This window comes from Cibotium barometz, chromosome 14 (genome assembly GCF_041138505.1).
Source record: "Cibotium barometz isolate CiBa-2024 chromosome 14, ASM4113850v1, whole genome shotgun sequence".
Lineage (NCBI taxonomy): Eukaryota > Viridiplantae > Streptophyta > Polypodiopsida > Cyatheales > Cibotiaceae > Cibotium > Cibotium barometz.
This window is the reverse complement of record NC_141059.1, coordinates 22,824,171-22,847,921: the sequence shown is the minus strand read 5'-3', so window position 1 is coordinate 22,847,921 and position 23,751 is coordinate 22,824,171. Positions and strand designations below refer to the sequence as shown.

Here is a 23,751-nt window from a genome sequence, read left to right as displayed (position 1 = left end):
CTCAAATGCTGCGTGAAATCCAATCTTTGTACCTCAGTGAGGCTCTGAAGCCTCTTCCAAGCCAGCCTTGTGGGGCATAGGGTCTCCCAGCCAGCCAAAAGAATATGCATAGCTGCCCCAAGAGGCCTACCATGCACATCTAAGATCAAATCATTCCACAGAATGGGCTGCCGGTTAACTTCCTCCTCTGAACGCAAGGAGATGTGTACCAAAAAACTCCTCAGGCAATCCCAGGCCCGTAGGAGGAACCTAACCAGGGGGGATGAAGGGGAGCGGTGAACTGCATCCAAAGAAATAAAGCGTGAGCTGAGAGTCCAGTCACCTCCGCGAATAGGGACACACTTCGTGATCTGCTGCATGAGAAAGTCCTTCCATGGCTCAGTGCCTGGAAGAAAGCCCCTAAGAACCAGCTTACAAAGCAAAGCCTTACATTGCACCTTAGGGTAAATGATATTCACCTTTCCTGTTTAGGGCTGATAATGGTTTCCCAAGCAACTCTAGCCCTGGTGTGTGCATTTCCATCAAGCCCTGACCAAAGAAAGTTCCGAATAAGGCGACGAAGGTGGCCAATGCAACCCTTATGAAAAATTCAGCACGAAGCGGTAAACCAAGCCGTGGCTAGCAAAACTTGGTTAACCACCAAAGCTCTAGAGGCCAAATCGGGCTTCCTCCTACTCCAGTGATGAAGTTTGCTTTTAATGCTTAAGAGCACTGGAGCAAACTGTTGTGCAGGGGAGATGTCAACGCCCACCTGACAACCAAGGTATCTGGCAAAGCATCCACCAATCAATGGAGGTCCGTTGTTGCTGGTACTTGCCCAGCATGTCCTAGATGTGCAGGAGTTTCGGAGTCAGTTTACCATTGTTTATGGGAATGCAGGGAAGCACAGAGGGTTTGGTCTGCGATTGCACACCTCTTTGGTAGGATTAAGAGGGATGCTATGATTTCTTTTGGTTCTATCATTTGGTTGACGCAGTCTGGGCCTCAACTGAGGTTCGAGGGGACTGACAAGAGCTTGGCCATTATGGTTAGGCAAGAAGTTGCTCGGCAGTGTTATCTTCAGGATTTGCCACTTTCACACTTTGTCCCTCCGGCACAGAGGTTAGACAGTTCTTGGGAGATTATTGCTAGCATCATAGCCTAGAATATTTGGAAGGCTAGATGCACTGAGGCCATTGAGGGTACTCCCGTTCTTGTTTCTCAGTGTCTTTGCAGGATTTGGAGTGATATTATTCACACCATTATGGCTACCTAGGCCACAATCCAAGGATCTTCAAGGGCTGCGGAGAGGAAGCGTGCCCAGTTTATGAGAGAGTGGGACATTGGTATCTTCTTTACATTCTCTCATTCGGGACCCTATTGACAGCATAGGGCTCCTGATTGGTTAAGATCTCCACCTTGCTTGGTGTGAGATCTCCATTTTGTAAAAATTTTCATACTTAATAGAAGTCTCCTTTCTGGAAAAAAAAAATCATTATGGCCTGTGTGCAATTTTATTTGCCGTTGTTGATTTGGCGTAGAATTGATATTGATTCTCTTATGTCTGATGCCTTGGAATTGTTGTGGAAAACCAAGCATCATATGAGAGCGCTACGTCTTTTGAGACAATCTTTGGTCTACACTCCTAAAATGCATGGTGAATTAAAGATACTTAATCTGCATTATCATCTCTTGGCAAGAAAGGCCACCATGATTCTCACTTTCTTTCAACTTCGGCAACCATGGGCCATAATGCTTGCAAGCATGTGTGCTTTTATCAAGACTAGAGATTATGGCAATTGGCACATGTCTAAGTGGGAGGTAGTGCTTAGTAAATTTGAAGGAAAAATTCCAGGATACCCTTATGTATCTTCTCTTCTTCATGATTGGAAATTAGCTCTGTCTTCTATTTGCTGGCATGGTAGAAATGCACCGACTGGGAATTCTTTTCTATTGGAAAGCATCCATTGGTCTTCGGTGTTTCCTCGACCACTTGTAGTACAGGAACCACAAAAGGCATGCTTTTTGGCCTCTATTGGAATTACCACTATGGCCGATGTCACAAATGAGGGATTTGTGATGACTTTCCCACAAGCTTGTTTGAAACACAACTTGGGTTTGCATCACAAGCAAGTGTGGAAAACTATTACTATGTTGTTGCGGCCTTTTGAACCCATCCCACCCTTTGGATGATCTCGACAGACCTCATGATTGGCAACTCGTTGGTCATACCAGCTCTCTTCGATTGAAGCGCTTTAGGCAAGTAATGTGTACGAATTGCTGCTTCCTTCACCCCGTATTCAGCCTCATGCTAATGCTTTATGGGGTTTGCAAAGAATACTAAATGGTGGAAACAAAGACTTCGAATAATTTGGGGTTGTAAGGTGCCTCTCAAACAGCGTCTATTCTTATGGAAATGCCTTGTGGGAATACTTTTCTGGCAATTTCTACTTTTCTGGCAAAACCAAATCTCCAGTGATAGATGTTGTAGATGTGTATGACATGCAGAGTCTGTTCCTCATCTTCTTTGGCATTGCACAGAGTCCAGTAATTTCTTGCAGGCATCAACTCACAATGTCCGAGGACGTTTTCTAACGTTCAAAGGAGGAAAACCCTTCTGGATTATCTACCATGCTCGGAATTAGTTTCTCTTCTTTGGAGATTCTATCCAGCTTTTTGTTTATTTCCGGCGGAGAGTCCTTTTCCAATCCCTCCGAGATTCTCATGAAATCGGGGGCCTTTCCTTCCAACAATTAGAAGTGTTTTCCCACTGTTTCTGAACTGAGTAGTAGCTGCCCCAATTTGGGACAGCTATGAATGTATAATTTGTTTTTCTTAATGAGACAATGGTTTCACTAATTGGGGGGGGACGGGGGGAAGGATGGGGTTGCGGTGTTCATGATTTTGAATCCCAGCTGGTGCACCCCTTGGTGCGTGGCCTTGGCCACAACAGAATACCGCCTACGGGTGGGCACTCACCTGGCACCTACAGGCGGAGAAAAAACCGCTACTATTGAAGGATCCACTCAAGGAACAAAATATATATACATATATATGATAAATGGCAGGAAGTGGGGTTCATACCAATGCCTTTTGTTTGGGAGACACCCTACAACAGATCACAGAAGCACACTGAACAGCCAGCTCTAGCAGCTTGTCTTTCATGTCCTTTTCCAAAGCATAAGTCAAGGCCTTGCCATCAATAATCAAAGAGTATACTGCATCCTTGTTTTCCTTTTGTTCTAGTCGTCTTTTCCCATCATGGATTTGTCTTGCAATGCTTTCCATGGATACCTGGAGAGAAAACATTTCAGCAAACTCAATGATGCAAAAACTTTGAGGTAGCCAATCTTCCATGAGAGTAAATACAAGAAAAATAATGTCCCTATTCAGATCTCCACATGAAACTCACAATGCAATCAAAAGAAAGCACAAAACATTGTATGAAATCTTATTGATTAACTCTAATAATTTTGCAAGGCAAAGACACTGCCGCTAGCATTTGCACTTGCAGAAGAACAGGCATAGTGATTGAACAGAGGGCAGTGCAGCAGGGCAGCAGATGCCTACACATTGGATACGAGGCTAGCAGCAAAGACCAGACAAGGCATCTTGGAAGGCAGCCTGTGAACACCTCACTAGAGGTCTAACTGGAGAGCGTCATATTGAAGTGATCATGCGAGGAAAGAAGTGAGGCTAGTGATCCTTACTAGCTATCCAGTTGAGTGAGATCTGTGGGGGGCTTTGGATCAAGAGAGAAACCATACCCAAGTTCTTCCAAGCATCTGATAACAAGAGACCAACCCACTCAAGAGGCATGGTCTCCACAAAGAGAAAGAAAAAACACTCCACAAAGTTTCACTGAACAAGGACGCGCAGCTCTCCAGAAACAGATTTCAAGCCTTGTTCTGCTTCCCATGCCTCTCATAAATGTAGCATGACCTTCTAACGGCTGGGGCAGCACCGTGGGCACTCAGGATTGTTGCGCACAGTACGCATCCCAGCACTCACGATGATTGTCTCCAATACAACTTTCTCAGCAAAGCTTCATTCCCCACTTGGATGGTTGTACCTTTCCTCAGAGGATCAAGCTCAAAAGGTATCCAAGGCAAGGAATGCATGCAACCACGTTAGCGAGCAATGACTGGAGCTCCCCCCTGTGCATCTGCACCTGACCTGCCTCGCCCTGCTGCTGTGTGCAGCCCCCTGCCTCCCGCCAGCGTTCCTCCCCTTTGCCTGCCCCCTCCCCATTTTCGCCTCCCGCCTGCACCCCTTGACCCTCTTCGCCCTCGCATCCTTGGCCTTCGCCCTCCTTGCTCTCACCTTCTGCCTGTGCGCTTTCGCCCTCCTCGCCTTCACCTCCAACCTATGCCCCCTTTTCCCCCCTCACACTCGCCTCCTCGCCTTCTTTCCTTGCTCGCTTTGCCTTTGCCTCCCACCCCTAGGTCCTCACCTCCCTCCCCTTGCCCTGTTCGTCTTCTACCGCCCAACCCTTTACCTTAGCCCTTCCCCACCCCCCATGGCGGAAACGGCAGAGCCGCGGGCCGTGCCGTGCCGTGCCGATGGGTGAGACACGGCCGGGCCTGCAGGAATCGTGGAACCATCACAGATGGAAAGACCCAAGCCTACCAAGGCCATGGAGCCGGGCCGGAGAGGAGGCATGAGAAGGGTGTGACCCTGCAAGGCAAAACACGCAATGATGCGCTCGATGGCCGATGGAGCCGAGACATGTGATGGGACGGTTGGAAGGGTCGCCTCGCGGCCTGAATTTGTTAGCCAAGAGCAGCCCCTGCCACCCGTCAGCTTGCACTGCTTGTTGCTGGCTGAACTACGCCATCATACGGCTATACAGAGTTCTACCGACTGACATACTACTAGACCAACATTGCCTGTGACAGAACCCTAGCCTCCGTCTTGTTGAAACATCTCTACCTAGCTATTGCAACTGGATAGTTGTGCCATACAAGGATTGACCCTGGTTAATACATCCTTGTACAAGCCTTTTTGGGGGTTGTTTCTACTTTGGATTGGGTACTGAACATCATATAATTCATGTCCCCTGTATATGTTGTGAGACGAATCCGGAGCTTAGTTCAAACATGCTGTAAAGATAATATAAGGTAGTGTGAAGTGGATCTTTGGTGGCAAAAGCGATGCTTGGCAGCCTAGTGGATATGTGCAGGTGTGAAGAAAAAAGGAAATAGTATGGGCAATCGAGAGTCGGGCAGCACAACATTCTAGAAGAAACAAGGCAGCGACAAGTTGAAGAGGGGGAGAGTGTTTTAGAAGTTTTTGAAGGAGTGAGCAGAGGGACTACAGAGGAGGGGTTGCCTGCAGGCTAAAAGTTTGATAGATAAAAACATGGCAGAGAGAAGATCAGTACAATGTGAGTAGATTTGTTTGAGTCAGAGCAGAGAGTGTACTGAGGACTAGAGAATCAGCTAGGATGTGGATGCCCTAGGATCTCTGTGTGGCATCTATGTAGCTGCTGTCTGTGGTTTGTATGTGTTTGAGAAAGACACGCTGCTTGTGGCAATGGATTCAATGAGGTTAGAAGTTGTGGGTGTGAAGATGGTTTAATGACGAGTTGTTGCTGGGGTCTACCTGAGGAGGCTCCCTAAGGTTTTTGGGGTTTTCTTCTCATATGTTTATATCTCAGGGATGTTGAGACAATGATGTGTTTTTTTATCTATTTGAAGAAGTCAGAGAGTTTGGATTGAATCTGTTATGAACGGATGCAAAGTTTTTTGATTTGATGTTTTAGTTGTGGTGAATGTGTTGCTTTGATTGAGTTCATGAAAATGGAACACCTGTGAGTGTTAATCTCATGTCTGGAGAGCTGATGTTGAGTCAGAGCTAACTCAGTCAACATCAGATGAGAAGATACAGAGTCAAATAAGGTCGATTGAGGATCAAATGTAATCAGCCGAAGGTGTAGAGGAATAGGATTGGTTTATCTGGGTTGAAGGGAAGTGTTTTTGAGTCAGGTCTGTGGACTGTCAGTAGTCAGATAGATTGGTTAGTGGACTAAGTGGTGATTGGTTAGTGGTGATTCAAAGTCAGCCTGTGAGTCAGTTGTAATTAGTTGAGAGTCCATAGTGTTGGATCCTTGCGAGGTTTAAGTGTTTTGAGGGTCTAAAAGTGTTAGAGGACACAGAGGAGAGAAAGTCTGATTCAACTAAATTAGCTGAGACAATTCAGTCTGCACAGCCAAATTTGAGTCTACTGCAGTCAGTTGAGAGTCAATAATGTTGTATCTTTATGAAATTAGAGTACCCTAAGAGTCATGGAGTGCCAGAGGATGCATAAGTGAAAATTTCTGATTTAATTGAGGCAACCGAAATCGGCTGGGTATGTTTCAGACAGCTGAGTCAATTTCAGTCAAATTCAGTCTGAGAGGTGTCAACAGAAGGTCAATAGAAGATCAGTAAAGTGTTAAGTAAGATTCTGGGGTTGTAGGTTTAAAGATAGTTGATGTTGGAGGATGATAAAGGAGCCAGGAGAACTCATATTGGACTGGGGTCAGCGCCATCCTTCTGAATCATTTTACAGTAAGCCATTTGTCAGTTGGGAAGGATTCAAGTCAGTTGATTGTCAGAGAAAGTCAGCTGGGGTATATAGGTTGAAAATCAGAAGTGTTGGAAGTTAGATCTGACTTGAAAGGATAGCTAGAGGAATCAGCTAAGTCAGATTAGGGTGTATATAGGTTGAAAATCAGAAGTGTTGGAAGTTAGATCTGACTTGAAAGGATAGCTAGAGGAATCAGCTAAGTCAGATTAGGGTGTGTATAGGTGTCCGTTGAAGGCTTGAGGATAGTGCAGAGTTGATTGGTGCCCTTGGAGTTGGGATTTTAGTGTCCCGTAGTTCTGATCCCTTTACATATTCTTCTTGTGTGTGAATTGGTGGTGTTATAGAGGCCATCATCCAGCATCCTCACATGTTTTGGTGCCCCCACTAAGGAACAAAAAGTTCATATTTAGGGCTTTGATCAACTAGTTGGAATCCACTTGCTGATCAACGATGTCACTCAGTTCCTGAGGAGAGTTGAGTTGGCAGCTTTGAGAAACAATAAGGATCATGATGCATACAAAGCTCGAATGATAGGGTTACTTCTGGAAGAAGCGGCTAGGGAGTAGTATGAGGATGTGTTAACAGAAGAGGAGAGGGGTAATTGGGAGCACTTGAGAAATGCATTGCGAAGAAAGTACGGGAGGATTGATAACCCAGAGGACCTTTGAAAGCAACTTAGTAGATTGTATTAAGGGGAATAGGAAGTGATTGTTACCTTTGAAAACATGTTTGAAGGAGTATGGAGAAGAATTATGAGGGTATTAGGGGAAAATCAAATACCACCTGATTTCTTAAAGAAGGTTAGATTTATAGGGCTATTACATGGGTTACTAAGGAGAAGGTGAAACTCAAAGACCCTGACACTTATGGGGTGATATCATCCACACTCTTATGGCTACTTGGGCTCGCATTCAAGGGCCCTCTCGTTCTGCGCAGGCGAAGCGTGTGATATTTATGTGGGAATGGGACCATGGCATCTTCTTTTCCTCTGGTACCACAGGTCTTACATGGCAACATGATGCTCCTCAGTGGTTGAAATCACCTTACATATTGGGGTGATTCTATTCTCTTCCAGCTTATAGCTGTGATTGTTGTATGTTTCTCTCATACTTAATAGAAGTCTCTTTCTGGAGCAGAAAAAAAAAAGACCCTGACACCTATGCTGAGGCAGTTAGGTTGGCGTCGGAACAACGAAAGAAAAAGATGAAGAAATAGGAGCTGGCTCGAAAAGAAAGGGAAATAGGTTTGTCAGCTAAATATGACCATTGGAACATATGGACATATGATGGAACCTTTGCCTGCCGATGTTCATGTAGAAAGGAACCATCAGGTCGTCGAGACTGTAAGGGTTGCTGAGACAGATAGAGATCAAGATGGTTTGCATCAGGAGATTCAAAGATTTACTGAGCAGATAAGAAATCTTAATCTTGCCATGCAGGTTATTCAGAACCAAGTCCAAAGACCACAGGGAGAAAGACCACAAAGAAATCGGATGGAGTACTTCCAATGCTACAACTATGGAGAGGGGCCATATAGCTCCGCAATGTCCTCAACCAAGGAGAGAGCCAAGAGGTGCATACCCAATCATCCAAAGGCCATAGGGTAATAGAGGTGTCAACAAAAGAGATGTAAATAATGGAAATCAGGGGCCAGTACTCCATACATTCAACTCCATACGCTCAAGGTCCTTTGGGGAATATGCATGTACTTGAAACCATTGAGGAAGAGAGGGATGAAGCTAACATATTGGCTAATAAAAGAACAAGAATGCAGAGATCAGAGTCCGAAGGTGCTTATAAGGAAACAAGGGCTAAGAAGAAAAGAGAAAAAGGAAAGTCAACCATGGAGAAGCCAGAATCTAGCAAGCAAGGAAGGGCTTGAGCTAGAAGAAGAAAGATTGGTATGGATGATTTTCAATTGGGTGAGAGGGAATCTCCTTATAGTCTCTTGGCAGATGTGAAGCATAAGAAGGCAGAAATCACATACGGTCCACTTTTACAACCAAACTCTAGCATAAGACGAAAATGGCATAAGCTTGCAAGTGTCAGAAGAGTTAAGTTTAAAACGCCTCAGGCTAATGTGGTTCAACCGAGTAGGGTATCTGACATTTTGCCTATTGTTGATGTCTGGATTCAGGGCACAAAAGTAAGCAAAGTTTATATAGATGGTGGAGCTCAAGTATGTGTCATGACTGAGGAAGCTATACATGATCTTGGTTTGGAAGTAATAGATAAATCTATCTTCAGTGTAAAGATGGCCAATAGTTCAAAGGTTAAATGTCTTGGTGTAATTGAGCGTATGGAGTTGAATGTACTTGGACAAAAGGTGGTCATTGATATGCATGTTAGGCCAGGAGGGGTTGGGGCATATCCCATCATTTTAGGAGACCCTGGCTAATTGCAATGAAATCTAGGCAGAACTCGTATCGAGGATGTATTGATTTGTTTGTTGGCAGGCCTAAAAAAGGAGGATAAGATATGATTTAAAAAAGGGCAAGATTCTAGAAATTGGGAAAAAGTTGGAGTCAAAGAGGGGAGCCGATTCAGCTTCTTTTGATAGCTATAATGATTAATAACACCACCAATTCACAACGTGTTTGGAGTTCTTTGGACTTGGATCTGGACTTGAATGTGGACTTGGATTTGGACTTGGATTTGGATTTGTATTCGGATTCGGATTCGGATTCGGATTCGAATATTGGATCTAGTACTAGCCCGGTGAGAGATTCTTGTGGGTCATCCCCATGGTGTGCTCGGCATTAGAGATCTCGTGCCTTGCCATCGACTTCGACGTGGATATTCTACATCGGCATATTTGTTTGGCTTTTGTATTCATTGGTTGTATTGATCCAAGCCAGTGTACCCCTGGATTGTTCCTGAATAAATTCCTGAAAGAAAGTGTGGCCTGTTTCTTGCTCGTGGTTGTCATAGGTGGAGCATACTTGCAAAGTGTAACAAATTTTGAGTAGTATTCCTCTAGAGTTAAGTTGAGTTGCGTGAGGCTGAAGAACTCATTCATCATAATGGATTCATGAGATGGGGGAAGGTAGCGGTTCTTCACAGCTTGTTTGATGTCACTCCAGGTCTGGGAACCTTCGGTGACCCCCTTGTCTCGACACCATTGTTTCACCAAAGTTTAGCATCTCCAGTGAGCATGGATTGATTTCCAGCTCTTGTGCCGACAGCTGAGAAATAGCCGTTTATAGCCTCAATCCAAACTTCTGCATCCCTTTCAATCTTTGAGCTTGCCCCATTGAATGAGGGAGGCTGCATTCGTTTGAGGAGGAGCTTCTTCTCCTATGTATCTATGTTTAATGCATTGGGAGCAAGAAGGTAACGACCCTGGTTATCAATGCGAGATTAAGTTTAGAATTATAACACTTAGTCTACCTAGTCTTATAACAATCACAAGAATACTAAGTGCGAGAATTCCAAATCCTTTATTCCAAGCTTTAATATTTACAAGTACACCGGTTGATTACAAGGATTGACTTATACAACTCAATTCTTATTTATTTACATGATAAGCTTCTAGTAGAATTATGAGGCACTAGCATTGCAAAAGTAAGGGAGATCTGCCAAGGTTTCTAAAACTCGACAAGTCTCTGGCAAGAGAGGCAAGCCATGAGCTGAGCTTCGACTGACAACTACTCTATCGAGAGGCAAAACCTCAGTCACTTTGTCTCGTAGACCCATCAATTCTGTAGCATACGAGTTCCATTGATAGTCAAATGGATATCATTTCGAAGAGTGCCGAAGAACCAAAACAAGCAAACCGTCTGCAATATCCCAATATAACGGATTCGCCTTAGGTCGATGGAAATATTACCAACCAAATCTGCCTGAATGATGAAATAGAATGATCCACGGCTCCACTATTCGTCCCTATTCCATCCTCTCACTGCGAGTGTAGTGAGGAAGGGTTAGCTTATCCACAATGTGCATCATAGTGTCGCGGAACTCAAAGTTTGGGGAGTGACAAGCAGCCTGGAACATGCATTGGAATACCAAGAGCGGGAATAGGGATCCATCTCATCCTACATCCATCCAAAGCTGGATTAGTCTAACAAGAATTCCTAGTAATCAAGAGAATACAACACATAATTCCGTAAACCTAAACCGCGCTCTGATACCACGTCTCAGGTCCCCACCCTATTTGGGTCAAGGGGATCCTTTTGATTGGCAGCTAAGTCCCCTTGTCTCCAATTGACGATACGTGAATCTCTCAGAAATACAAGGATACGAGCAAACAGAGCCTAACTCTATGTCACTCACAAGGAAAACGTAGTCATTCTAACAAGACTATATTCCTCTGATCGAACGGCACTCAATGTGCATGATCGAGGATGGAACAAGTATGCACTTGGTTCATAGATGCCAACGCCTTTTTCCTCTTTTTTTCACGAGACACAGCCGCTAGCTCATTCTCCTAAAACGAAACTTATTCGGATCCTATTCTTACCATGGATCGTAATAAATACATCTATTGGAAAGATACCCGACTCATCAGGTCCACCCATCCATAGGATAGCGCCATCGGGCATCCATCCACCGACTCACCCATTCATTTTTGTTATCTAATTAGATCCTACCACACTATGAAACATAGAAAAATAGGTTCTTTAATTAAAGAAGTTTCACAATGTTTCTTAAAATGGCCTTTGAAAACAACAATATTTACATCAAACAGTTCTTACAACAAAATGTTCATAAAAGAGACCCCAAGACCGGGTCAACAGCCAGATCCAGGCTTCCATATCCATGTTCCATAGACATATCCAAACCAAAACCACCGATCTAGAATTCGCAACCAACTGGGCATACCCCACAGACCATACTCCCTCATCCTCGACTAGTCAGCGAGGGCCAAGCCGTCCTATCGCCCCCTCAGGCACTACTGCTTGCAACAGACCATACTCCCTCATCCTCGACTAGTCAGCGAGGGCCAAGCCGTCCTATCGCCCCCTCAGACACTACTGCTTGCAACAAACCCTCTCGCTCCTCAAAGGATTCAATATGAAAGAGGCAAAGTCGTTTGCATGGATGCGTACTTCCTCATTTCCGTTTTGAATGTTGCGCAGTTCTTCGATTCACCAACGTTTTAGTGCCATAGTAAGGCCCTAACGGATATGAAATGCTAGAGATCACTAGGAGAGAGAGAGAGAGAGGATTCTAACAGATCAAACAGACACCGTTTGGGCTTCCAAGAACTTGCTTGAAATCCTAAAGAGAACAAGGCTTAAGCTCCCCTTTAAGTCTCTTCACATGAAGGGGGGGGGGGGGGGGGGTGTTGGGGGAGGAGAAGAAAAGTTATAGGACATGTCCTAGAGCTAGAGCCTAGCCTCTATGTGAGTTATGCCACCTAGAGGGGGGCTGAATGCTGAGGTTGAGGACTATTCTTTGCTCCAATGCTGAGGTCCACCCTTCGATGCTGGCTTCCCTCTGAATGATGACTTATATGCCGAATATGCTGCCTATATGCTAAATATGCTGATATACTGAATGAACTGCTGTCCCACTGTCCTTCCCTTGTCTCCTGGGAAGGAAACGCTGAAGGGATGACTTTGGAACTGATGCGATGATGATCTGATGCTGAAACGCAGATGTACTGATGCTGTTTGCTGCAAATACTAATGGACTGCTGCTGTCTGCTGCAAATGCTGATGGACTGGTTCTCTCCTTGTTGCCTGGGTAGGAAACGCTAAGGAGATACTACTGCTGAACTGAACGTTGAGGAGATATGCGCTGAACTGAGATGTGATGATCTAGACTGAATGGTATGCGCTTCTATTTATATGTGTGCATGGTGCTGGTCGGCCAGCCTTGCTGAATGCTCACGAGTAGCAATAATGCCATAAATGCTGGTCGGCTGGTCATAAAGGCTATCGGCTGGTGCAACTAGATGCCTTACAATGCTCATGATGACTGAAGTGCTGAGGTTGGTTGATGCTCATACTGATATATGCCTAAATAAATATACTGATTAATGCTTGATGATGCCATGCCACTTGTACACCTGATGAGTGATGGGTGTGCACGTGACAGAGACACTTTACTTTCATTTTACAGTACTATGTACAGTGTCTAGTGACATGCTTTATTTATGGTGGTGTGACACGAAGTTGGGGTTTGGACTTCGGTCACTTCTAGAATCAAAACACACTTGTATGAAACCTCACAGCCTCCTCACCTCCCTTTCTCTCCCTAGGATAAGATAAAGATATACACATCAAAGGTGAGATCATAATTCATGGAAGGGACGATGAAAGGCTCCGGAGAAGCAAGAATTTCAACCAGTCTTGCAGCTCCAAACAAGAGGGCGATTCTTTGTTGGAAGAAAATCTTCCGACTCAGGATTATGTGAACGGAAACATACGGGGAATATTGGTAAGGTTCATCCGTTCGAATTGGGCGATTTGGACGGAACATATTAAAGAAAATGAATATAGCAATCACTTACAAGAGGATAAGACACATGGGGTTTACCTTTTGATAAGAGATTAGGAGGAATTAATCATGATTAAGAAGAAAGAATGGCCAAAAAGCTATAAAAAAAGAGATACACAGAGAAATGCAGTTTTAAATCCATATAGGCTGTGTAAGAGAGGATTATATAGATGCGTAGAGCTTGAAGAGAGCTTCGCGTTTATATAAAAACTTTCAAAAACGGGCAACCGAGCGAAAAGTTATGAGCATTTTACTGCAAGACTATAAAACTGCCAAAATTCTATAAAAACAGAGATACACAGAGAATTGCAGTTTTAAATCCATATAGGCTGTGCAAAAAAGGATTACATAGGTGCGTAGATCTTGAAGAGAGCTTCGCCCCCATATAAAAACTTTCAAAAACGGACAACCGAACGAAAAGTTATGAGCATTTTACTACAAGACTATAAAACTATCAAAATTCGCCTAAAAATTAGCAACTTTGGGAGAAATTCTAATCATCAATGAAGTAAGGGATTAAGAAATTAGTTACATGAGTGGAAAGAGCATAGAAAGAGCTTCCTAGCCATATGATCAATTTAAGAAACCAACACCCGAGTGATGAGTAATTACCGGTTGAAATTTGGGTGTTGGACCACAAAAACTGCACTTCTCTCTCTCTTTGCATGAAACCTCAATTTTCACATAGCCTCTTGCCTTTCATCTCCTTCATGATTCAAGCTAGAGGGTAAGGGTTAACATTGCTCAGCGGACAATCGTAAAGATTTACCTATGGTCTCCAAAGTCTTTCCACATGCTCATTACCGCTAAAACCATTGGTACCTCCAAAGGAGGGCGCCAATAAGGTAAGGGCTACCTTGAGAACTCACAGGCCCGCCAAGATAATAACTCCTTGTCCCACTTATCATGAATCATCAAAGAGGACCAAAATTGGGTTAAGCATAAGGAGTTAATGCTAAATGAGACATTCACATGTAAAGAGAGTGTTTGAATAGGGGTTTGAAAGATAAGAGAATGGCAATGACACAAAATGCTCAATTGAGGAGGCTCATTCCTTAATTTGAAAGGGAGAGGGCTCCTTTTATAGGTGGAGAATCACCCTCTCTTCCATTGTTATAAATTACAACATAAAAATCTTCAACCCTTCAGTGACATAAGGGTAGATGTCACCATCAATTGTCCTCTTAGGCTAAGTCTTCTATTGATTATTAAATTGAAGACTTTTTGACTTTGAGAGTATGAGGAGATAATAGCCAAGCCTAAGTGGCGTGTAGGTGGAGATCCCACTTACACATGGCGGAATTCTCCTCTTCCATGTAGGCATTCTAGAAGAATCTTTCCCAATTATGCACCTACACACACTCCTCCACATGCCTTCCACACTCCCCAACTTGTAGCCTTATGGTGAATACCATATTAATAATACAATTAAAATCCATGTGAGCATGAAGGCCCACTTTTATTTTCCACATCACTAGCCTATCTACCATACCAAAGTATTTATCAAGCATACTTGTGGCATTTACAATGTGTGCACCCTAAATCAAGTAAAACCATTATATTTGAAGATAGAATGTTGTTATCAAGATAGCCGCCAAGCCGCCGCATCATCACGCCGTTATTCCATTGTGGGCACCGCAATCTTCTTGGACAAGCTTCCACCTTATTACCATTGAGAAACCATCAAAATATGCACAAAATTGACAATGAAAGATATCAATTTTTCACGTCACATCTTCCCCCCCCCCCCCCCCAGCAGATCCTCCATGCTTGTCTGGGGGGTCTGCTGGCCATGGTGCTCAAAGGTAGAATATCTTTAGCCGGTACTCATTGGCACGTCCGGAAACCTCCTGGCCACTTGCATCCTCTAGAAGACAGGTGTTATTTTTGAACTTTTGCTTTATCCTGAAGGGGCCTTCCCATCGGCGAAGAAGCTTCTTATCTAGCCGTTTCTCCACACGGCCATCATACCTCTTTTCCTCCTGGATCAAATAAAACTATCCCCCCAGCTCCACATTGCCTGGAAGGGCTAGAGGCTCCATCAAAATGCATAGTGAAAGCAGTTGGTGGTGTCTCCAAATCTTCATATACTTCTTCCTTTGCTCTTGTTCCTTCTTCCTCTTCCTTCCTGGTAAGCAAATCTGCAAGAGAGGTCCTAGTGGTGTTTTCTGTAATAAAAGTAAAAGAGAATTCTTGAATCTCACAAATCCACTTTGCAAACTTCCCTCCTGCAAGATTGGGTTTGCGGACCAAGAATTGTAAATAAGGTTGAGATGTGAGGAAGAAAAAAGGGCGAGGTAACAAGTATGACCTGAACTTCTTTACTGCAAAAACAAGAGACAACCCACCTTTCTCCATTTCACCATACCTCTCCTCGGCATCAGTGAGTTGTCGGCTTGCATAATACACTGGTTGCATACGCCCTTGCTCTCTCTTTTGCAAGAGTATAGCACCCACTGAATGTGATGAGACACTTGGGTTCACATAAAAGTCCTCCCCCCACCTAGGAGGCTGCACAATTGGACTTTGACTCATGCATTCCTTGAGCAAACAAAAAGATTGAATTTGATCGGGCCCCCATTGGAAAGAAACATTCTTCTTTGTCAACAGATTTATAGGATACATCTTCTCAGAGAACATGTCAACAAAGCGTTGGTAATACTTTGTTTTACCCAAAATCCTCCTTACCTCCCTTACATTGGTAGGTGGTGGGAGGGCCACAAGAGAACATCTTGCACCAAAAGATGAGTAGCAACAAGGAAAATTTGCTTATTTCAAAATAACTTTCCTTTGATCATGCGGGACCTTGAGGTTAAAATAGAATAGTTCTAAGCAAAACCTGCCCGCCGTCTCCACCAAAAGATGTGACACGAAGTTGGGGTTTGAACTTCGGTCACTTCTAGAATCAAAACACACTTGTATGAAACCTCACAGTCTCCTCACCTCCCTTTCTCTCCCTAGGATAAGATAAAGATATACACATCAAAGGTGAGATCATAATTCATGGAAGGGAAGATGAAAGGCTCCGGAGAAGCAAGAATTTCAGCCAGTCTTGCAGCTCCAAACAAGAGGGCGATTCTTTGTGTTGGAAGAAAATCTTCCGACTCAGGATTATGTGAACGGAAACATACGGGGAATATTGGTAAGGTTCATCTGTTCGAATTGGGCGATTTGGACGGAACATATTAAAGAAAATGAATATAGCAATCACTTACAAGAGGATAAGACACATGGGGTTTGCCTTTTGATAAGAGATTAGGAGGAATTAATCATGATTAAGAAGAAAGAATGGCCAAAAAGCTATAAAAACAGAGATACACAAAGAATTGCAGTTTTAAATCCATATAGGCTGTGTAAGAGAGGATTATATAGATGCGTAGAGCTTGAAGAGAGCTTCGCGTCTATATAAAAACTTTCAAAAACGGACAACCGAGCGAAAAGTTATGAGCATTTTACTGCAAGACTATAAAACTGCTAAAATTCTATAAAAACAGAGATACACAGAGAATTGCAGTTTTAAATCCATATAGGCTGTGCAAAAAAGGATTATATAGGTGCGTAGATCTTGAAGAGAGCTTCGCGTCCATATAAAAACTTTCAAAAAACCGAACGAAAAGTTATAAGCATTTTACTACAAGACTATAAAACTATCAAAATTCGCCTAAAAATTAGCAACTTTGGGAGAAATTCTGATCATCAATGAAGTAAGGGATTAAGAAATTAGTTACATGAGTGGAAAGAGCATAGAAAGAGCTTCCTAGCTATATGATCAATTTAAGAAACCAACACCCGAGTGATGAGTAATTACCGGTTGAAATTTGGGTGTTGGACCACAAAAACTGCAATTCTCTCTCTTTGCATGAAACCTCAATTTTCACATAGCCTCTTGCCTTTCATCTCCTTCATGATTCAAGCTAGAGGGTAAGGGTTAGCATTGCTCAGTGGATAATCGTAAAGATTTACCTATGGTCCCCAAAGTCTTTCCACATGCTCATTACCGCTAAAACCATTGGTACCTCCAAAGGAGGGCGGCAATAAGGCAAGGACTACCTTCAGAAGTCACAGGCCCGCCAAGATAATAACTCCTTATCCCACTTATCATGAATCATCAAAGAGGTCCAAAATTGGGTTAAGCATGCGGAGCTAATGCTAAATGAGACATTCACATGTAAAGAGAGTGTTTGAATAGGGGTTTGAAAGATAAGAGAATGGCAATGATACAAAATGCTCAATTGAGGAGGCTCATTCCTTAATTTGAAAGGGAGAGAAGGGCTCCTTTTATAGGTGGAGAATCACCCTCTCTTCCATCGTTACAAATTACAACATAAAAATCTTCAACTCTTCAGTGACATAAGGGTAGATGTCACCATCAATTGTCCTCTTAGGCTAAGTCTTCTATTGATTATTAAATTGAAGACTTTTTGACTTTGAGAGTGTGATGAGATAATAGCCAAGCCTAAGTGGCGTGTAGGTGGAGATCCCACTTACACATGGCGGAATTCTCCTCTTCCATGTAGGCATTCTAGAAGAATCTTTCCCAATTATGCACCTACACACACTCCTCCACATGCCTTCCACACTCCCCAACTTGTAGCCTTATGGTGAATACCATATTAATAATACAATTAAAATCCATGTGAGCATGAAGGCCCACTTTTATTTTCCACATCACTAGCCTATCTACCATACCAAAGTATTTATCAAGCATACTTGTGGCATTTACAATGTGTGCACCCTAAATCAAGTAAAACCATTATATTTAAAGATAGAATGTTGTTATCAAGGTAGCCGCCAAGCCGCCGCATTATCACGCTGTTATTCCATTGTGGGCACCGCAATCTTCTTGGACAAGCTTCCACCTTATTACCATTGAGAAACCATCAAAATATGCACAAAATTGACAATGAAAGATATCAATTTTTCACGTCACAGTGGATTAAAAAATGGCTCTTGTCATGGCATATTTTTTTTTCTAAACCCAAAAGTTTGATTTTCCTTGTAATTGTGGTATAAGAGAATGGTTGTCTTAACATCATTATATTCTTGGTCATTGTATTCCTCACTTCCCAATATGAACTTATTCTTCTTTGAATTTTGCCGCTTGTAGTGTTTTGCCTACATATGCCGAAGAAATGGCTAGAGCCATGGTAAGATACAAGCGATATGATCAACAAAGCAAGGAACGTTCACGCATTCGTAGTCTAATAGTGGATGACGAGTGTGAAGACAGTGGTTGAGGTGTTTTAACGATGTTTGAATCTTTTGGAATATTGAGCTAGAACTAGCATGGAGTGTTATTATATTGAGTACATGGAATATGGAGTACATGGTCTATCCCATAATGACTTGCTTTTGTTCATTTTGAGGATTAATCTTTATTGAATACGTATTCAAAACTTCCATGAGTGAATGGAAAGGACCAATGATCATCCTATGTTTTTGTTTATGTGAAGACAATATGTAAAAATCAATTGCGAACAGAGTTTTACACAACATTTCTCAAAAACATCGCTTCTAGGCTCGCTCAAACGTAGTCGCTCAATGTTTCGACTTACTCTCGGATGTAGAGCACCGACCACCTTCGCTCTTGGTGAGATCTCTTCTACAAGCTTGAGATTGCATGAGTAGCTTCTTGGTTCATATTTCTCCACGGTCGGTTGAGGAGGCTTACACGCAGCCCATTGTGTGGAATGACTTGATCTTGAATGAATTTGTTATTCCTCTTGAAGCACCCATGCATATCCAGTGGGCTGCTTGGGCGACTGTTGGATTGGAAAAGGCTCATGAGTCTCACGAAGGAAGAAATAATGTTTCGCACCCAGCACTTGAGAGGCACTAGTCAGAGGATTATGCAAATGAATGCAGCCATATGTAACCACTGGATCATACGAAACTTCGTGGAAAGGCCCATCACTTATAGTTTGGGGTATTCGCAGGAATAGGGGTACATATTCAGGTCATGTGCCTCCCCACTTTGGGTGAGGATGATGTACCGATCTTCTACTCCATTCAAGATAGATTGCTCTTGGAGAGGATTCTTGAGCAGGATATCATTGAGGGTCTGGTGGTCCGGGCAATGAGAGTGGTGGGCAGAGCAGGAAAGCATATCTATATTGATACACCACAAGGGATGATTACGGACTCCTGGAGCCTCTGGTTATATGATGGGTGTCCTATCAGATACTTGCATTGGAACCCCGGTGAGTGGGAGTGGAGGGATGCTTTTAACCCCATCAAAAGCATGCCCTTCTTCACTTACTCTGTGCGGAATGCCAGACACTTGGTTTTGGGACAAATCCAAAGAGTCCCTCCTCCTAGACCGCATTGGGAGGCTTATGGGATCACCCTTGACATTCAGGGAGCTTTTTGGCCGAGGTTGTGGCACTCGTATAGGGAAATGAAGAATCCCTCTTTTAGTTGGCTTTCTCTTCATGGTGGACTTGACACCAATCAGTGGAGATTGGTCATTGGTGCTAGCCCAGCCTGTCGGAGATCTGCAGGAGCTTCAAAGACAATTTACCACTGCTTATGGGAGTGCAAGGAGGCATAGAGGATCTGGACTGCAATAGCACACCTTTTTGGAAGGATGAGGAGAGATGTCTACATTTGTTTTGGTGCTATTGTTTGGTTGACACAGTCGGGCCTGCAAATCAGGTTTGAAGGGAACAACAAAGATATGATCATGCGGTTTACCAAGGGAGTGAGCCGGCGGTGTCTTCTTCAGGACATGTCAGCGTTAGGCTACGTACCTTGAGCATAGAGGTTGGACACTGCATGGGAGATTTTTCTAGCATCACACTGTGGCACATCTGGAAGGCTAGATGCACTGAGGCCATGGATTTTTCGACAATCGCTCTTCTTTTGTTGTTTGCAACAATCATCTGTCAGCAGATTTCAGAAGCCATTCTAGCCCTCTTCCTTGCCAAAGCGCACAGCTGTAGAGGAATGCATAATCTGTTGTCAGCATTCAACAATAGAAGTTTTATTCTTAGTATCTTTGAATCCTCTGTGTGCAGAAAGGTCCTTAGCTTGTGCTGAAAAAGAAAACCACCTGGGTGCAGTGCCGGGTAGGTCAGGGACAGCTAGTCTGATGCTGACAGAGGCGTGAGGAGGGGATGGAAGCTCCAGCAATGTGAGGAGGACTGTTACTGCAGGGACATGGGAGGAGAGGGCGGCATTCCACGCGGTAAGGGGGGGTGTAGGATGGGAGGGGTGTTGATGGGGAAGCCTGCCTTTTGACAATAGGTGGAAGCACATCTAGTCCATGCTTCCTGTGGATCTAAAGCCTTTGTCTTCCTCAATTGCCCCCCTAGCCTCCTAGAGGATCTTTTCTCATTTGCAGGTTCGCTGGCAGCAGACCAGTGAGAGGACAGATCCGTAATCACTTGCAAGAGGCTTTAGTTGGTGAGGACCGTATCATGGATATTTAGTTCCTCAGCAACGGATACATCAGGATTGAGTTTGACTTGGCTGCCCTTGCGGACAGTCCTGCAGTTGATCTCCATTGTGATATGCAGTGCACACGTGTACTTCGCTTGATGACACCACAGCCTCGCCTAGGACTCTGCTTGTTGGCTTTCGTGGTTGGCTTTCGTGGTTGGTCATTTTTCCTGGCCTTCCCTAGGAGAACCACGATATTCTCCCAGCGATTCGATGTTACCTTGGATAAGTACGAGATTCTCCCACCAATGGCACCTGCTGTAGCCCCAGCAGCCAGAATCATGTCCCCTCAAGGTGGTCATCTCCTTCTGGAAGAATAAATTCACATCATTTCTCGATTTCCTGGTTGGGAAATTTTATATTCTTTAGGGAGAGGAGTTTCTGCAGTAAGATGGCTCATGTGGCACTATGCTCACACCTAGCGGAAGATGCTTGCAGACTTCTTGGAGAGGTTCCTTCCGCCCGTAGGATCTACTGAGGGCCTACTGCTTCAACACAACCCCCCTCATCCCTCCTCCTCCTCCTCTTCCTCCTCCTCCTCCTCCTCCTCCTCCTCCACCTCCACCTCCACCTCCACCCTTTTTTTTTACCGACCAGCCTTAGGCCCAAGATCCTCCCGTAGTTACCATTTTTCACCGCCTGTAGGCGCATTTTATCAGCCCATAGGCGATGCCACCGAGGAAACACCTTGCGTGTTTTGAACCCAGGACCTCGTGGTCCTAGGCAAACACCTTCATCACTTGGGCTATCACCTCATTGGCCCACCACCACCTTCTTCACTCTTGTGAGGGTGAGGGAGACCCGCCACCCCACTAGGATGGCCACCAACCCAGAGATTTAGTATGGCAGACCCCAAGCCACTGTGAGGGAACAGCACCTCCAAAAGAAAACATCCTGCAGTGCAAGGAGCCAGTAGAGCAATACAACCATATCAAAAAAAATTAGTGGGATCCGCCTACAGTGGCTCATGCAGTGTTGGTGTAATCATGCAGAGTATGGCACAGGCAGAATAGAAGTACTGTTTTGATCATTTACTGCAGGATCCCCTTTCAAAGACTCCAAAAGATTTGGGCCGTTTCTTCTCCTCCACTCCTATTGTTACATACCTAACATTAAACCTTGGGGTTAGGGACTAATCCAACAGCATTAGGGGAGCCCTGGGATTTAAAAAAAACAAGCAGATTCAGGTGGCTAGTTGTATTGCAATCTCACTAGACGCATATTAAATCCCAGCAAAAGCCATTATCCTCCAACTTCAACCTTCCATCCCCAAATTTAACCATAGAAATCAGACAACGTTTTGTTAAAGAAAGGAGTATCCTAGACAAGATCTTTACCTTTTGGGAGGCAACTCCTGTCATGGAGGATACGGGCCAGGAGCTTGCCGCACCTCCTCTTGACTTCCAGGAGGCTTCTGGCATGGTGAACTAGGCCTTCTTCATGGAGGGCATAATGTTGAGGCCTCTCTTATTCCAATCATGGATCCGAAGCACCTTTACTTGTCAGCAGACAGTAGGGTACTAGTCCAAGGAGGCAGGGAGAGCCCTTTCCCACCTCTCAAACATAGCACAGAGTTACAATCACCACACTTGGAATCACCCAAGCTGTACTAGCCGATTTGCATATTAAATATAGCCTTTAATAAAAATGGCATTGGTGAACATTTGCATCCTAATAACAATTATAGGTGAACACAATGGCTATTAACCATTCACCTTGGCTCTGTGCCAGCATGTGTGAGGAAAAGGAGTGCCATGGTCATAAATGGCCTGAAAACCCATGGGACTTGTATTAAATAATAAAATTTCTCAAGCAAACTATCACAATTATCGCAAGTATAAAACTATGTACGCATGTGATATACCTTCACAACTTGTTGTTTGTTCCCAGTAGCTTCTGCACATTGCACCACCTCCTCATCAAGGTTGATTTTGATCTGTATCATCCCTTGCCGCAGTAGACTACATGCAAATCTGCAAAGCTTGTGGGGGAAAAGAAACGGAATTTAGAGTGGCATTGATTCAGAAAGGATGTCCCACACGTGATACAAGAGTTTTCTTTTTTGAGTGGGTTATACATGTATCATAGGAGTCGGGTTTCAAACGCATGCCCCGTTCTCGACAGTAGGACACTCAGGCAAGAGTCCACCGCCGACATGATAAGAGTATATTAGACATACCCAATGTTAATGGCAGTCTCTGACTTGTCCCCAGTGAGAACCCATATCTTTATACCAGCTTGTGCAAGCTTGTCAATGCATTCTGGTACCTGTGATAGGCACACTATGGCAAGTTAACTTTTGTGCACCCAAACCCACTACCCAAATTTTGTGTAGACAGGATGGTTACCCCTTGTTGTAGCTTGTCTTCAACTGCTGTGGCGCCAACAAGTGTGAGCTCTCTTTCAATCAGCTCAGCTATAGACTCCAATTTCGATTCCCGATCTGCACCCATATAAGTTTTTGCTTTTGAGAATTCCTCGCTCCAGGTTTTGTACTCATCTAGGCCAAGCTTACGAAAGGCTATGACCAGCGTCCGTAACCCAGCATCTGCATAGTTAGCAAGGTGCTCCCTGGTTGCCTCTTCATATGTTCTGCCATCATTTCCGAGTCTCTCAAATATGATGCTGCATTAGTTTGAAAAAGCAGGTCACCATTTTAGAATATATCTTAAAAGAAACTTCTTTTTCTTTAGTTTAGGTGTCAACACTCACATATGCGCACAAGCACACGTGTACACATGCACCCGCATGTGCACATACACGCACATGCACACACGCATGTGCATGCACTCAGACAGACGCGCACACATGCACTCTCAATTGCACACACAGAAATTACTAGAAGCTACTATGCTGGAGTCTTTCGTGCACCAAAGCCTCTATGGTTATGTTATTGGATCCAAAAATTGAAGCACTTCTTAATCAAACAAATCGCATTTTGACACCAATTGTGGGCATGCCATTAAGAGCATCCTTAACTTGACAAAAACTCCTGTATCTGGCTACATAGTGACTGAGACCTCAAAGAACTTAGGTTAGAAAAGCATTTTCAAATACATGGTCAAAAAGTAAGAGCATCTTCACACCTATCAGCTCCTTTGCAGAAAAGAAAGATATCATCACAATCATCTTGAACTATTATTGACATTCGCTTTCTTGCACTGCTAAACTCCAAGAGGTCAAGGATCCTGTATTCTCTGAGAGAAGAGATTGACATGCTTTATCAAGGTTTAACAATCATAACACCTTTAGTTTCTGAGTTGATTGATCTTTTGACTTTACACATTCAGATTGCCATTAAGAAAAAGGAACAGAG

The 23,751-nt window shown here is 43.8% G+C and overlaps 1 protein-coding gene across 1 annotated transcript in view; it reads right to left on the bottom strand.

Annotated features, from left to right (window-relative positions):
• The window catches only part of LOC147631816 (putative phospholipid-transporting ATPase 9), a 152,620-nt gene that overhangs the window by 83,190 nt on the left and 45,679 nt on the right, over positions 1-23,751 (bottom strand). The window contains exons 3-7 of the mRNA XM_086808344.1: positions 23,522-23,632; positions 22,784-23,060; positions 22,615-22,703; positions 22,300-22,408; positions 3,064-3,273 (exon numbers count right to left, since the gene is read on the bottom strand). Of these exons, the coding sequence (XP_086664470.1) occupies positions 3,064-3,273; positions 22,300-22,408; positions 22,615-22,703; positions 22,784-23,060; positions 23,522-23,632 (796 nt within the window). The remainder of the gene's footprint in view (positions 1-3,063; positions 3,274-22,299; positions 22,409-22,614; positions 22,704-22,783; positions 23,061-23,521; positions 23,633-23,751) is intronic.